The sequence below is a fragment of the Acinonyx jubatus genome, chromosome X (genome assembly GCF_027475565.1).
Source record: "Acinonyx jubatus isolate Ajub_Pintada_27869175 chromosome X, VMU_Ajub_asm_v1.0, whole genome shotgun sequence".
Taxonomy (NCBI): Eukaryota; Metazoa; Chordata; class Mammalia; order Carnivora; family Felidae; genus Acinonyx; species Acinonyx jubatus.
The window spans coordinates 162,740-176,268 of NC_069389.1; the positions used below are offsets into that span (position 1 = coordinate 162,740).

The 13,529-nt window shown below is 52.2% G+C and overlaps 1 protein-coding gene across 5 annotated transcripts in view; it reads left to right on the plus strand.

Moving 5' to 3' along the window:
- Positions 1-622: 622 nt before the first annotated feature.
- LOC106982040 (cohesin subunit SA-1-like) overlaps positions 623-13,529 on the plus strand; it is a 67,329-nt gene continuing 54,422 nt past the window's right edge. For 2 of the 5 annotated variants that reach the window (XM_053201981.1, XM_053201985.1), the window contains exons 1-6: positions 623-706; positions 848-2,456; positions 3,216-3,285; positions 11,239-11,340; positions 11,512-11,637; positions 12,653-12,805. In XM_053201981.1, coding sequence (XP_053057956.1) covers positions 2,452-2,456; positions 3,216-3,285; positions 11,239-11,340; positions 11,512-11,637; positions 12,653-12,805 — 456 coding nt within the window. In that variant the 5' untranslated portion in view covers positions 623-706; positions 848-2,451. The remainder of the gene's footprint in view (positions 707-847; positions 2,457-3,215; positions 3,286-11,238; positions 11,341-11,511; positions 11,638-12,652; positions 12,806-13,529) is intronic. The other 3 variants (XM_053201982.1, XM_053201983.1, XM_053201984.1) reach the window with 3 other exon arrangements.

Below are 13,529 nucleotides of genomic sequence, written 5' to 3' on the forward strand. Positions count from 1 at the left end.
CTTGGGAGTTCGAGTGTGGCCATGGGAGTCCCAATCCTGCCTTGGGGATCCGAGTGCTTCCCTGGGGTCTCACATCCTGCCTTGGGGATCCAAGCCCATCTCGGGGGTCCCACATCCTGCCTTCGGGGTCTGGGCCCATTCCGGGGGTCCTGCATCCTTCCCTGGGGGTCGAGGCCCATCCAGGGGTTCCACATCCTGCCTTGGGGGTCCAAGCCCACCCCGGGAGTCCCACATCCTGCCTTGGGGGTCCGAGCTCATCCTGGGGGTCCCACATCCTGCCTTGGGGGTCAGAGTGCTTCCTTGGGGGTCTCATATCCTGCCTTGGGGGTCCAAGCCCACCCTGGGAGTCCCACATCTTGCCTTGGGGGTCCAAGCCCATCCCAGGGGTCCCGCATCCTGCCTTGGGGGTCTGGGCCCATTCCGGGGGTCCTGCATCCTTCCCTGGGGGTCGAGGCCCATCCAGGGGTTCCACATCCTGCCTTGGGGGTCCAAGCCCACCCCGGGAGTCCCACATCCTGCCTTGGGGGTCCGAGCTCATCCTGGGGGTCCCACATCCTGCCTTGGGGGTCAGAGTGCTTCCTTGGGGGTCTCATATCCTGCCTTGGGGGTCCAAGCCCACCCTGGGAGTCCCACATCTTGCCTTGGGGGTCCAAGCCCATCCCAGGGGTCCCGCATCCTGCCTTGGGGGTCTGGGCCCATTCCGGGGGTCCCGCGTCCTGCCCTGGGGGTCCCACATCCTGCCTTGGGGGTCCAAGCCCATCCCAGGGGTCCCGCATCCTGCCCTGGGGGTCTGGGCCCATTCTGGGGGTCCCACGTCCTGCCCTGGGGGTCCGGGCCCATCCTGGAGGTTCCACATCCTGCCTTGGGGGTCCAAGCCCATCCTGGGGGTCCCACATCCTGCCTTGGGGTTCAAGCCCATTCCGGGGTTCCACATCTTGCCTTGGGGGTCCAAGGGGAGCTTTGAGAGTCTCATCCCATCACTGGGGGTCTGCAACTCGGCCTCAGGGGCCCCAGACGCTGCGTTGGGAGTCATCGCCAGTTCGGAGGAGGCTCAAACTTTGCCTGGCATGTCTGAGTCCGTGATCTCAGGTCGTACACTGCTACGGGGGTTCATGTTCAGTCGCATGGGTCCCATACTCTGCCTTGGGCACGTGATGCTGACTTTGGCTTCTTCCCCAGCGCTGCTTGGGGGTCTGAATTTGGCCTGGTGACGGCCGGGGGCCGGTGGGGATTCTGAAGTCTGTGCTGCTAGCCCGGGTGTGTCCCTGGGGGTCCCAGGACCTGCTTGGGGATCAGAAGCTGGCTGGCGAATGTGGTGTGGGAAATGAATGCAGAGGCCAGTGGGCCCAGGAGGGTGAGAGGTGGTGGGCTGTTGGAAGGGAGGGCCCCTCCTGTTCAGACTGTTATCAGTATATTCTCCAGGAGAAATTCAGAATGCGTGGTGTCGAAAGGGTCACATGGATCCCAGCTGTCACTAGGGGGTTCTTGTTTTCACAGAAGAGCAGGTTTAATGGAAATGTTCCTTTTTAAGTGTCTGCAGAAAGCCACGGCCTTTCCGATATTTCGATGATGGTGACGCTCGTCATTCTAACATGCACAACGAAGGAGGGGACACGTAGGAACACGTAGCCCGAAGAGGCAGGGGAGGCCTGGTTGCTGTGTCGGAACGGGGGTGGGGGGGATTGAAAGGAACGTTTGAGGTGGTGTTACTGTACTGGCAGGAACTGTCCTGTGCAGCCCCCCGAGCCAGCGTGACCACGTTGGGCACGGTTGGAATTGAGTTGAGCTGTCGTGCGTCTGTCTTAAAGAAAATGGGCGAGCTTGGGATCTCGACCCGGTGTCGCCAGTGACGCCGCCACGGGCCGTGAGTCCTGGGTGCCATTTCCTTGCTGATGGAATCAGAGTGTGGATTAGAACCTACAGTAACGAAGGCACAAGTGTGTGTGTGCTGATGGCGTATATCGTTCCGGGGCCGGTCCCCCAGCCCTCCGCCCTGTCACACGGCTTCCGACCGCCAGCACCGGGCACGGGCATCAGTGAGTCCGCGGAGAAAGCACGGGGCCTTGTGTCCCGGGGAGGGTGTCTCTGCGGGGCCTTGCTCTGAGATCCTGGGGCGAAGCTGCTCTGCAGCGGGAGGCCGGCTGGAGAGCGCACAGGAGCTCGCTGTGGTCCTGTGACGCCCCCTGGCGTAAGATTCGGGCAGGTCCCCTCCTCCCAGCCCTGCCTCCTGTAGACGGAGTGCAGTCTTACTTGGGGGAGCAGACCTACCGGAGCTCGCGTTTCCAGGGCTGCGCGGGGCGCCAGGTTCTTAGCCGCACTCAGACCTCTCCGCTTCCTCGGCTCCCGTCGCCGTCCGGGCCGCATCGCCAACGCTGTCCCCTGGAGCCTGCCTGCCCGGCGGTTTCTGGGGGTGGCTTGGGGAGGGACGACGGTGAGGATTAACACTTGATAATGAGGTAACGCATTTTTTTACTCCTTTACTATTGACACTATGCCCTGAGGCTGCTGAGGGGGGTGGTAGACGGTTTCCTGCTAAGTAAGTTCATCCTACAACCTTAGCTCCGTGCAAAACCCAAAGCTGTCTGCAGACTTGATTCAGCAGACAGCCCTCGAAACGTCTAGTGTGTGTGATAAACGGCGTAGATGTTGGCGTGAAAATGGTGTTGAGGCTGTGGGAAGAAGTAGGGGAGAGAGGAGACAGGTGCCAGTCGCCTGGGGTCGTGGCGCCGTGCACACAACACGGTGGGAGGGGGCTCGCACAGCCGTGGGGAAAAACCGCTCGTGTTTTGCCTTCGTGTTGAAAGTATTCCGTTTTCCCGATTCTCGAACACCCGTGGTTGTTAAGATACATCGTGGATTGGATGGGGAGATGTGTCCTGATGTGGCAGGAGCCCCGAACCGGGCGCAGTTAGAATCAGGGGCCGCCGGTCGTTTAACCCCCTTCCCAAGCATTCAGAGACGGACTGTTTTGTCCCCTCTGTGAGCCGAGCCACTCCCCATTTCTTGGCATTGTCTGACTTTGGGTGCTTTCTTTCCTCTGCTGACAACAGTGTAAAAACGTCGAATTTTAAGAGCGTGTGCTGAAAAGCCCCAGCGTGTGCAACTGCCTGTAGCTCGGGAAAGACTCACCGAGCGAGTGGGGGGGTGGCTGTGTCATTACGTGGCTTGCAGCCTCAAGGGCTCCACGCAGCAATCTGACTCTTCTTGTGTCTCAGCGAAAGGTCTGGCCAAGAGGAGGGGAACCTGATGCCCGTGTGCGATGGCGGTGGCCAGGACACTGTGTCGGTAAGTGCCCGTGCTGACGGAATCCGTGGCCACGCTGATACACGCTTGTTACGTGGGCCTAAGATGCGTGTTTCCCTCGGGGGGGGGGGGGAAGTGACACGCTCATGCAGATGGCAAGGTGTAGACAGGAACGCGGGAGGAAACACGGATCCCTTCTAATCTGTCCCAACAGCGGTCACTAGTAAGGTTTTGCTACAGGGGCACCTGCGTGGCTCGGTCGGTTGAGGTCCCCCCACTTGGGCTCAGGTCATGATCTCGCGTGATCTCGCGTGATCTCGCGTGAGTTCGAGCCCCGCGTCGGGCTCTGGGCTGACGGCTCGGAGCCTGGATCCTGCTTCGGATTCCGTGTCTCCCTCTCTCTCTGCCTCTGCCCTGCTCACGCTCTGTCGCTCTCTGTCTCTCTCAAAAATACATTAAACATTAAAGAAATTTGAAAAAAGATTTTCCTGTATATTCTTCTAGTTTTCTTTTTCTTTTTTTTTTTTTTTTTTGAAGCCATCTCTATGTCCAAACTGGGACTCGAACTCACAACGTGAGAGCAAGCGTGGTGTACCAGCCACGTGTCCCTCTTCCAGGCTTTTTATGCACGTACACACATACACACGCATGTGTGTATTTGCATATCTGTCTGCACGCATGTGCATATATGTATCGTAAAATTTAATAAAAAATGAGTTCGAATTGTATATATTGTTTTATAATTTCTTTTTTTTATCTTATGAAATTTTAGGCTTAAGGATGTGCCTGGCTGGATCAGTTGCCACACCATGCAACTCTTCTGTTTTTGTTGTTATTTGTTTAATTTTATTTATTTTTGAGAGATTTGAGAGAGAGAGAGAGAGAGAGAGAGACAGAGGGCAGGCAGGGGAGGGGCAGAGAGAGAGGGAGACACAGAATCCGAAGCGGGCTCCAGGCTCCCAGCTGTCAGCACAGAGCTTGACTCGGGGCTCGAACCCACAAACCCTGAGACCAGGACCCGAGCCGGAGTCGGACACTCAACGACAGAGCCACCCAGGCGCCCCACCCCGAGCATGCAACTCGATCTCAGGGTTGTGAGTTCGAGTCCCATGTTGGGTGTAGAACCTACTAAAAAAAAAAAAAAAAAAAAAAGCAGAAACAAACAAAATAGGAAACAAAATTTGTAAGTTTCACCTGTCTCCTGAGTATCCTTGGAGTGAGTTTGCACTGCTGTGTAGACAGCAATGACAGACCGCAGGGTGGTCTGTCGGCCACGTAGCAGTTTAGTTAATAACCCCTCACGTTCACCGGGCTTGTCATGTATACATGGGGTGCGACCACAGTGTCGTGAGGTTACTGTTTTCCAGTCACTCCTGACTTGAGAATGAAAATACGTGGCGGCCCGAGTATAGCTGGGGTGGCTGCTCGGGGCCTGAGATGGTGAGGGTTGGTCATCGTGGCCTCGCATGTGCGTGCGAGTCTGCAGAGTTGGCTCAGGAGCACGCGGACGGGCGGGTTAGACTGAGGTCCCCATGGCTTTAAGCCGGAGCGACATCAGGGGTCATGCGTGTCTGGGTGCGTGCAGGGCTGGGCGCGTGCAAAGCCCCCCAGGGCTGTGTCCCCGGGACGCATTACTAGCACTGTGGTTGGCTGTTTACAGGTCACACATTGTGCTTCTGGGGCTCCACTTGGTGGTCTCCTCCCCTGATCCTGCTGTGTCCCCCTCCCCACGACCAAAATACGTGCCGTTTTTAATTTATTCGTGCTGGTCCTGGAGAGTCAAGGTCGTTTTTGTTTAGACGCTTGGTGTGAGGGGCACCCGGGTGGCTTAGTCGGTGAAGCATCCGACTCGGCTCACGTCATGATCTCACGGCTCGCTGAGTCTGAGCCCCGCGTGGGGCTCTGTGCTGACGGCTCGGAGCCCGGAGCCCGCTTCAGATTCCGTGTCTCCCTCTCTCTCTGCCCCTCCCCTGCTCACGCTCTGTCTCTCTCTTTCTCTCTCAAAAATAAATAAACATTAAAAAAATTGTTTTCAAACACTTGGTATGAAATAAACACGTATTGAAAGTGCGTGGTTTAACACGCGTGGACACCTTCTGGGCATCATGGCCATCAGGATGATGACTAGCTCCGCCCCCCTCCCCCCTCAGATCTTGTAAGCCTTCGCAGTGGCAGATCCAACACCTCTCCACACCCACTCCAGTCTGCCCTGGTCCTGACCGTGACACTGTGTGCATTTCCTAGAGGGTTATATACAGGGACTCACGCACTACGATTTCTGTTTCTTGGTGCTCGGGCGTCATTCACTCAGCATTATTAAGTATGTTCGCATTCAACCATATTGGAATGGGTCAGTAGTTCATTCCTGTATTTTCTTTATTTTTTACTTTTTAAAAGTTTATTTATTTTGAGAAAGAGAGACCGCGGGGCAGGGGAGGGACGGGGTGGGGTGGGGGGGACAGAGAATCCCAGGCAGCATCAGGGCACAGCCCGATGCAAGCCTCGATGTCGTGAACCAGGAGATCACGGCCCCAACCGAAACCAAGAGTCACAGGCTTAACTGCCCGAGGCCCCCAGGCGCCCCGGTTCGTTCCTTTTATTACAGAGTGGTTGCTGCACGTGTGGACCGACCACCGTCTGTGCGTCCGTTTACTGTGGACGGGACATTTGGGTTGTTGGGAGGTTTCCTTATCCCTGATAAAGCTGCCGGCAACATTTGGGCACAAGCCCTCGTGCGGAAAGATGCCTCTGTTTCTCTCAGGTAAATGCCAGCGGCACGGTGACTCGTAGGCACACATTTCACGTTTTGCGAAACCGCCAAACTGTTTTCCAAAGTGCTGGTATCGTCTTACGTTCCCGCCGGCAGGTGGGAGGGCGCCTGTGGCTGCACGTCCTCGCCAGCACCTGTCAGCTTGTATCAGCTTAGCCGTTCTAAAGGCGGTGGGTTTGCAGCTCCCCTTCCCTAGTGCCTAATGACGAGAGCGTCGTCCACTGCCTAAGGGCCCCATCTGTGTGTATCTTCAGGCGAGGACTCTGTTAAAATCGTTTGTGACTCTCCTCTATTGAGTGGTTTGTGGTTGAGTTTTGAGAGTTCTTTTTTAATGAACTTAATTGTTTTGAGAGTTCTTTTTAAAAAATATTTGTTTTTGAGAGAGGGAAAGAGAGAGCATGAGCACGGGGAGGGGCAGAGAGAGAGAGAGAGAGAGAGAGAGAGAATGTGGACCAGGGGAGGGGCAGAGAGTGGGAGACACAGAGTCCGAAGCAGGCTCCAGGCTCCAAGCTGTCAGCACAGAGCCCGACGCGGGGCTCGAACCCACAAACCGTGAGATCATGACCTGAGCCCAAGTCGGAAGCTTAACCGACTGAGCCGCCCAAGAGCCCCTGTTCGGTACCATATTTTTAAGCAGATTATCTTCTTTCGGTTGAGTTGCCTTAGCAATTTCAGAAAAGGCCAGTTGACCATATTTGTGTGGTTCTACTTCTGGACTCTGTCCTGTTCCACTGATCTACGGGATATCCTTTTGCCGACTACCACACAGTCTTGATTTTGGCTTTATACTAACGTTTGAAATGAGTTTCAACATTTGCAATGTTGTTGTTTTTGAAAGTTACTTTGGCTGTTCTAGTTCCTTTTTCTTTCTATAAATTTTAGAATCAGCTTACTAATATCTAGAGAAACGTAGGCTGAGATGTTGATTGGGAGTGCACCGAATCGAGATCACTTTGGGTCACGTTCACATTCTGATCCTCTGAAGTCTTTCAGTCCATGAAGGTGGGATGCATTTCCATTTCTGTACATCTTCTTTAATTTCTTCCGGCAATGTTTTGTAGTTTTCATTGTACAAATCTTTCACCATCTCGGGTAATACTTAAGTATTTTATTCTTTTTGATGCTATTGTCAAAGTCGCCTACTATTATTGAAATGTTATCAATGGGTTTCTTTATGTTTGTTATTAATTGATTTATATACTTAGGTGTTCCAAGTTGGGGGCATAAATATTTACAAAGCTCTAGATGGCTTTGATTACATTGCGATACTTTCCTTCTATTCTTAATTTTATTTTTTAAATGTTTTTATTATGAAAGGGTGTTGAACTCTGTCCGATACTTTTTCTGAACCTGTTGAGTTGATCATGTGATATTTTTCCTTAATCCTGTTGACGTGGTGCCTTACAATGATCAGTTTTCGTATGTCAGACCAACCTTCTATTCTAGGAGTAAGTCCCGCTTGGTCATGCTGTATAGTCCCCTGAGTTCTGTGCGCTGGTATCTTGTTGAGGATTTTTACATCAGTGTTCATGAGGGATGTCCATGTGGTTTCCTTGTAGTGTCTGTCTGGCTTTGGAATCCGAGGAATGCTGGCTTTCTGGAATGAGTTGGCAACTGCTCCCCCCCTCTTCAATGTTTGGAAAAGCCCGAGAAGGATTGGTGTTAGTTTTCCTAAAATCCTTTGGTAGAATTCCTCAGTGAAGTCTTCAGGTTAAAAGCTTTTCTTTTCAGATTTTCTGTTTCTGTGTGACTTAGTCTTACTAGGTTTTGTGTTTCTAGGAATTTGTCTATTTCATATACGTCATCCCGTTTGCTGCTGTGATCTTACAAACCTGTTTCTGTGGAATCTATAATAATGCCCCCACTTTCAGTCCCGATTTTCATAATTTGAATCTTTACTCTTTTGCCCTTAGCCCATCTAAGCTAAAGGTTTGTTAACTGTTATCTTTTTTATTTTAAGTTTTATTTATTTAAGTAATCTCTACACCCAATGTGGGGCTTGAACTCACAACCCCAAGGTTAAGAGTTGCATGCTCTTCCAACTGAGCCAGCCAGGCACCCCAAATCTGTTATCTTTTTGAAGAACCAGCGTTTGGTTTCATTGGTTTTTCTCTATTGTTTTTCCATTACCTATTGTGTTTATCTCCGTTTTAATTCTTTGTTAGGTCCTTCCTTCTGCTACCTTTGGATTTAATTTGATGTTCTTTTCCTCATTCCTCAAGTTGTAAAGTTGCGTTGTTGATCTAAGATCTTTCTTGGTTTTCGGTGCCAACATTTACAGCTGTAAATTTCCCATTAGCACCACTTGCCCACCATTCCAAAAGTTTTAGTTATGTTGATTTTCATTTGCATTTGTCCCTAAATATTTTCTTTTCCTTTTCTTTTTTTAAAAATTTATTTATTTTTTATTTTTTAAATTTACACCCAAGTTAGTTAGCATATAGTGCAACAATGATTTCAGGAGTAGATTCCTTAATGCCACTTACCCATTTAGCCCATCCCCCCTCCCACAACACCTCCATTAACTCTCTGTTTGTTTTCCATATTTAAGAGTCTCTAACGTTTTGTCCCCCTGCCTGTTTTTTATATTATTTTTGCTTCCCTTCCCTTGTGTTCATCTGTTTTATATCTTAAAGTCCTCATATGAGGGAAGTCATATGATATTTGTCTTTCTCTGACTAATTTCACTTAGCATAATACCCTCTAGTCCCATCCAAGATTTCATTCTTTTTGATTGATGAGTAATACTCCATTGTATATATATAAACCACATCTTCTTTATCCATTCATCCATTGATGGACATTTGGGCTCTTTCCATACTTTGTCTATTGTTGATAGTGCTGCTATAAACATGGGGGTGCACGTGTCCCTTTGAAACAGCACACCTGTATCCCTTGGATAAATGCCTAGTAGTGCATTTGCTGGGTCCTAGGGTAGTTCTATTTTTAGTTTTTTGGAGGAACCTCCATACTGTTTTCCAGAGAGGCTGCACCAGCTTACATTCCCACCAACAATGCAAAAGAGATCCTCTTTCTCTGCATCCTCGCCAACATCTGTTGTTGCCTGAGTTGTTAGTGTTAGCCATTCTGACAGGTGTAAGGTGGTATCCCATTGTGGTTTGGATTTGTATTTCCCTGATGATGAGTGAGGTTGAGCATTTTTCCTGTGTCGGTTGGCCATCTGGATGTCTTCTTTAGAGAAGTGTCTATTCATGTCTTTTGCCCATTTCTTCACTGGATGATTTGTGTTTTGGGTGTTGAGTTTGATAAGTTCTTTATAGATTTTGGATACTAGCCCTTTATCTGATATGTCATTTGCAAATATCTTCTCCCATTCTGTCGGTTGCCTTTTAGTTTTGCTGATTGTTTCCTTCGCTGTGCAAAAGCTTTTTATTTTGATGAGGTCCCAATAGTTTATTTTTGCTTTTGTTTCCCTCGCCTCCAGAGACGTGTTGAGTAAGAAGTTGCTGTGGCCAAGATCAAAGAGGTTTTGCCTGCTTTCTCCTCGAGGATTTTGATGGCTTCCTGTCTCACACTTAGGTCTTTCATCCATTTTGAGTTTATTTTTGTGTCTGGTGTAAGAAAGTGGTCCAGGTTCATTCTTCTGCATGTCGCTGTCCAGTTTTCCCAGCACCACTTGCTGAAGAGACTGTCTTTATTCCATCGGATGGTCTTTCCTGCTTTGTCAAAGATTAGTTGGCCATACATTTGTGGGTCCATTTCTGGGTTCTCTATTCTGTTGCATTGATTGAGTGTCTGTTTTTGTGCCAGTACCATAGTCTTGATGATTACAGCTTTGTGATACAGCTTGAAGTCCCTGTCCCTAGATTGTTTCTAATTTCCCTTGTGATTTCTTCTCTGAACCACTTGTTCTTTCATAGTTTTGTGAATTTCCCAGTTCTCCTTCTGTTATTGATTTCTACTTCATACTGTTGTGGTCAGAGAAGATACTTTGTATGTTACCTATCTTTTGAAATCGAATAAGACTTCATTGGTGGTCTAACGTGTAGTGTATTCTGGGGAATGTGCTAAGAACACATGAGCAGAAGGTGTGTGCTGTTGCTGGGTGGAGGGTTCAGTATACGTGTCTTAGATCTAGTTGGTTTGTTAAGTCTTGTTTGTCCTCACTGGTCTTCTGTCTGGTTGTTCTGTCCATTATTAAGAGTTCAGTATTGAATCTCCAGCTGTTGCAGAATGATCCATTTCTCCATTCCATTCCATGAACATGGTATAGCTCACTGTTTCTGAAAGTCTTATTTGATTTTTTTCATCAAAATCTTGTAGTTTTCAACACACAGATCCTACACCTATTTTGTTAGGTTGATATCTAAGTATTCCATTTTGGGGGAGCTGTTGTAATAGCTACTGTTTTTTTTTTTTTAAATTTCAGTATCCAGGTTTTCATTGCTTGTTTTTAGAAATATGATTGATTTTATTAAACTGACCTTGAATTGGCCTTGCTAAATTCACTTTTAAGTTTGAGGACATACGAATCTAAATCCAGCGTGTTGCTGAGGCATAGCCTACAGTGTGCACACATATCAGTGTGGGGTTCCTACAAGCAGAACCAGATGTGTGTTGTGGTGAGGTTATCAGTGGGCCAGCCAGCCTGGTACTACAGCCCTCAGATGTTCTCATTTGTGGAAGACTGTCATGTGGTGGTGTCACAGAGGCCCACAGTGTAGGGATGCCGGGGTGTGGGGCATCCACAAGTGGGCACACTTGTCCTGAAGACCATCTGTGCCCCAGGATGGCCCTTATGGGCTCACGGTATCCGTGAGCCCCTGGTGGGTCGGACGCTAGTGGTCAGGGGAGCATCGAGTCAGGACACGCATGGCCGTGGTTCTTTCACTGCATCCCCGCTGGTCCCCATGCAGTAGCAGCATCCCACTAGGGAAGGCCATGCTCTATTGGGCAGGTGTGCCCAGGAGTGACGCCCAAGTTCTGCTGTCTGCACATGTGACCCTTGCTTCCGGGTTACTCTCCCTGTGCCCCTTGAGGCTGTGGTGGTCTCAGTCCTGCTTCTGCTGGGCCACTGGGCCCACCCCTCCCAGAAGGACAGGGAGAGCTGGCTCATATCATGGGTCTTACCTCCCCCAGCCTTGCTGGTCACTGGCCTGAGCTCCCCATCTCCATCTGGGGCTGTGACCAGTGGGGTGATGGGAACCCCATATCCCTGAGAGACAGTCCTCAGGATTGGGTTTAAGATGGCTTGCTATCCCCAGGACACTGGTGGTTTGTGGCAACGGAGGCTTGTGTCTGAGCACCCAGCTGAGGGCGTGACGACAGTCAGAGACCCTGGCCGAGACCTCTGTCCTGCAGCAGCGGTGGGTGACATGGGGTGGCCACCCTCCTCTCCCGGGGGCCCCTGGCGGTGATGGGCAGTTCTAGTGGACACTTCCTTCCCCCTGGGTCCTGGAGTTAAGGGGTCCTCTCATTAAGCTGGCCTCCACTTAGTACCATTTCCTGGCCCTTCACATCCTGCTCTCTGGCTGTAGGTGCAGGAAGGACCCTCGGGGATCCGGGATGTCAGTGGGATTGGATTCCGACGGCGTGGGCGGGCCACACGCAGGAGGTACAGGAACGAGGCTGGCCAGTTCATCTCCATGGTGACCTTCTTTGAGGTGATGTCCAGGAGGAGGGGCTCCATACTGGTATTGACCACTGCGGGGAGGGCTGGGCGGGCTGGGTGGTGCTGTGCTCTCCTGTGCCAGGCCAGGTGCTGCCAGCTTGAGGACTGGGTCCTGGAGCTTCTCCCTGTACTGCCTGCCCACCAAACCCCAGGCCCACCAGGGCCCTGCAGGCGAGCGCACTTCCACTGTTGGTCTTTGGAGGTGGTGTCCTCTCCTGTGTCTGCAGATGGGGTGTTCCTTTCCTCCCCCATCTTCGGACATAGCATCCCCTCCCTCGTCCTTGGACACGGTGTCCCCTCCCCCAACCACGGACATGGATGGAGTACCCTCCCCCAACCATGGACACGGCATCCTCTCCCCCATCCTCGGACACAGCATCATCCTCAACCATGGACACGGAGTCCCCTCCCCGACCATGGACACGGCGTCCCCTCCCCATGCTTGGACACGGCGTCCCCTCCCCCAACCATGGATATGGCATCCTATCCCCTGACCTTGGACACAGTGTCCCCACCCCCTGACCGTCCTCAGACATGACGACTCCTGCTCCCCTCTTCAGGCTCAGTGTCCCCTCGCTGCTCCCTGGCATCGATGCCCCTGCCTGGGGGTCTAGGGAAACCCTCCCTGCTCCCTGGCATTGATCCCCCCACCTGGGGGTCTGGGGTCGCTCCTGTACCCTCCGTTCCAGGTGCCTGAAGCCCCCCTCCCCGCCCAGGGTCTCAGGTGATCATGGACCCCTTGGACAGGCCATGAGGAGCTGAGAGCTATTTGGTGTGAAAGTGTGAGCACATGGTGACAGGTGGGCACCCCCAGGGGGTGCGGCCAGTTGTCTCCTGAATGTCCAGGTCTCCTTCACAGCTGTGTGCTCCCGATGGTCCAGCGTTCCTGCCCAGGGCCACCTCGGTGCGCCCCTGCGTCCCCGGGGGGGGGGGGGCTACACCCTCCTCACCTGCCCGGGACACAGCATGTGTGGTGCAGCCTGTCACATCCCACTCTTCGGTTTCAGGCACAGGGAGCAACCTCGGGGGCCCAGGATGCCCGTGGGCAGGGCACCTGCCGGCGAGGGCGGCCCCCGCGGAAGTACCGCAAGAGGAAAGTGGCCATCACCGCAGAGGTGACCCTGTTTGAGATGGTTGCCCTGGGGAAGAACTCTGTGCAGGTACCGCCCACCGCAGGGGACGTGGGCTGGACGCGGGTGCGACACACGCTGCTGGGGCCATCAGGGGCTGAGTGTCCCCACAGGGTCAGGACAGCACCGGCCACAGCTCTGTGCTGCCCTGTGTGCCCAGCCGACAGGTGTGCCGGCCACACGTGCCCGTCACACGTGTTCACTGCCGCCTGTCACACACCAGGTCACACACACACGTGCTCACCACCGCCTAGCACACACCTGATGACACACACACGTGCTCACTGCTGTCTGTCACACACCTGATGACACACACATGTGCTCACCACCCGTCACACGCCTAATCACACACACACGTGCTCACTGCTGCCCATCATGCACCTGATGACACACACATGTGCTCACCACTGCCTGTCACATGCCTGATCACATACACACATGCTCACTGCCACCCGTCACACGCCTGATCACACACACACATGCTCATCACCTCCCATCACACACCTGATCACACACACACATGCTCACCTCCACCTGTCACATGCCTGATGACACACACGTCCTCACTGCTGCCTGTCACATACCTGATCAGACACATGCTCACCGTCACCCGTCACACACCTGATCACACATGTGCTCACCGCCGCCTGTCACACGTGTTCACCACCACCTGTCACATGCCTAATCACACTCACGTACGCACCGCCACTATTCACACACCTGATCACACACATGTGCTCACTGCCACCTGTCA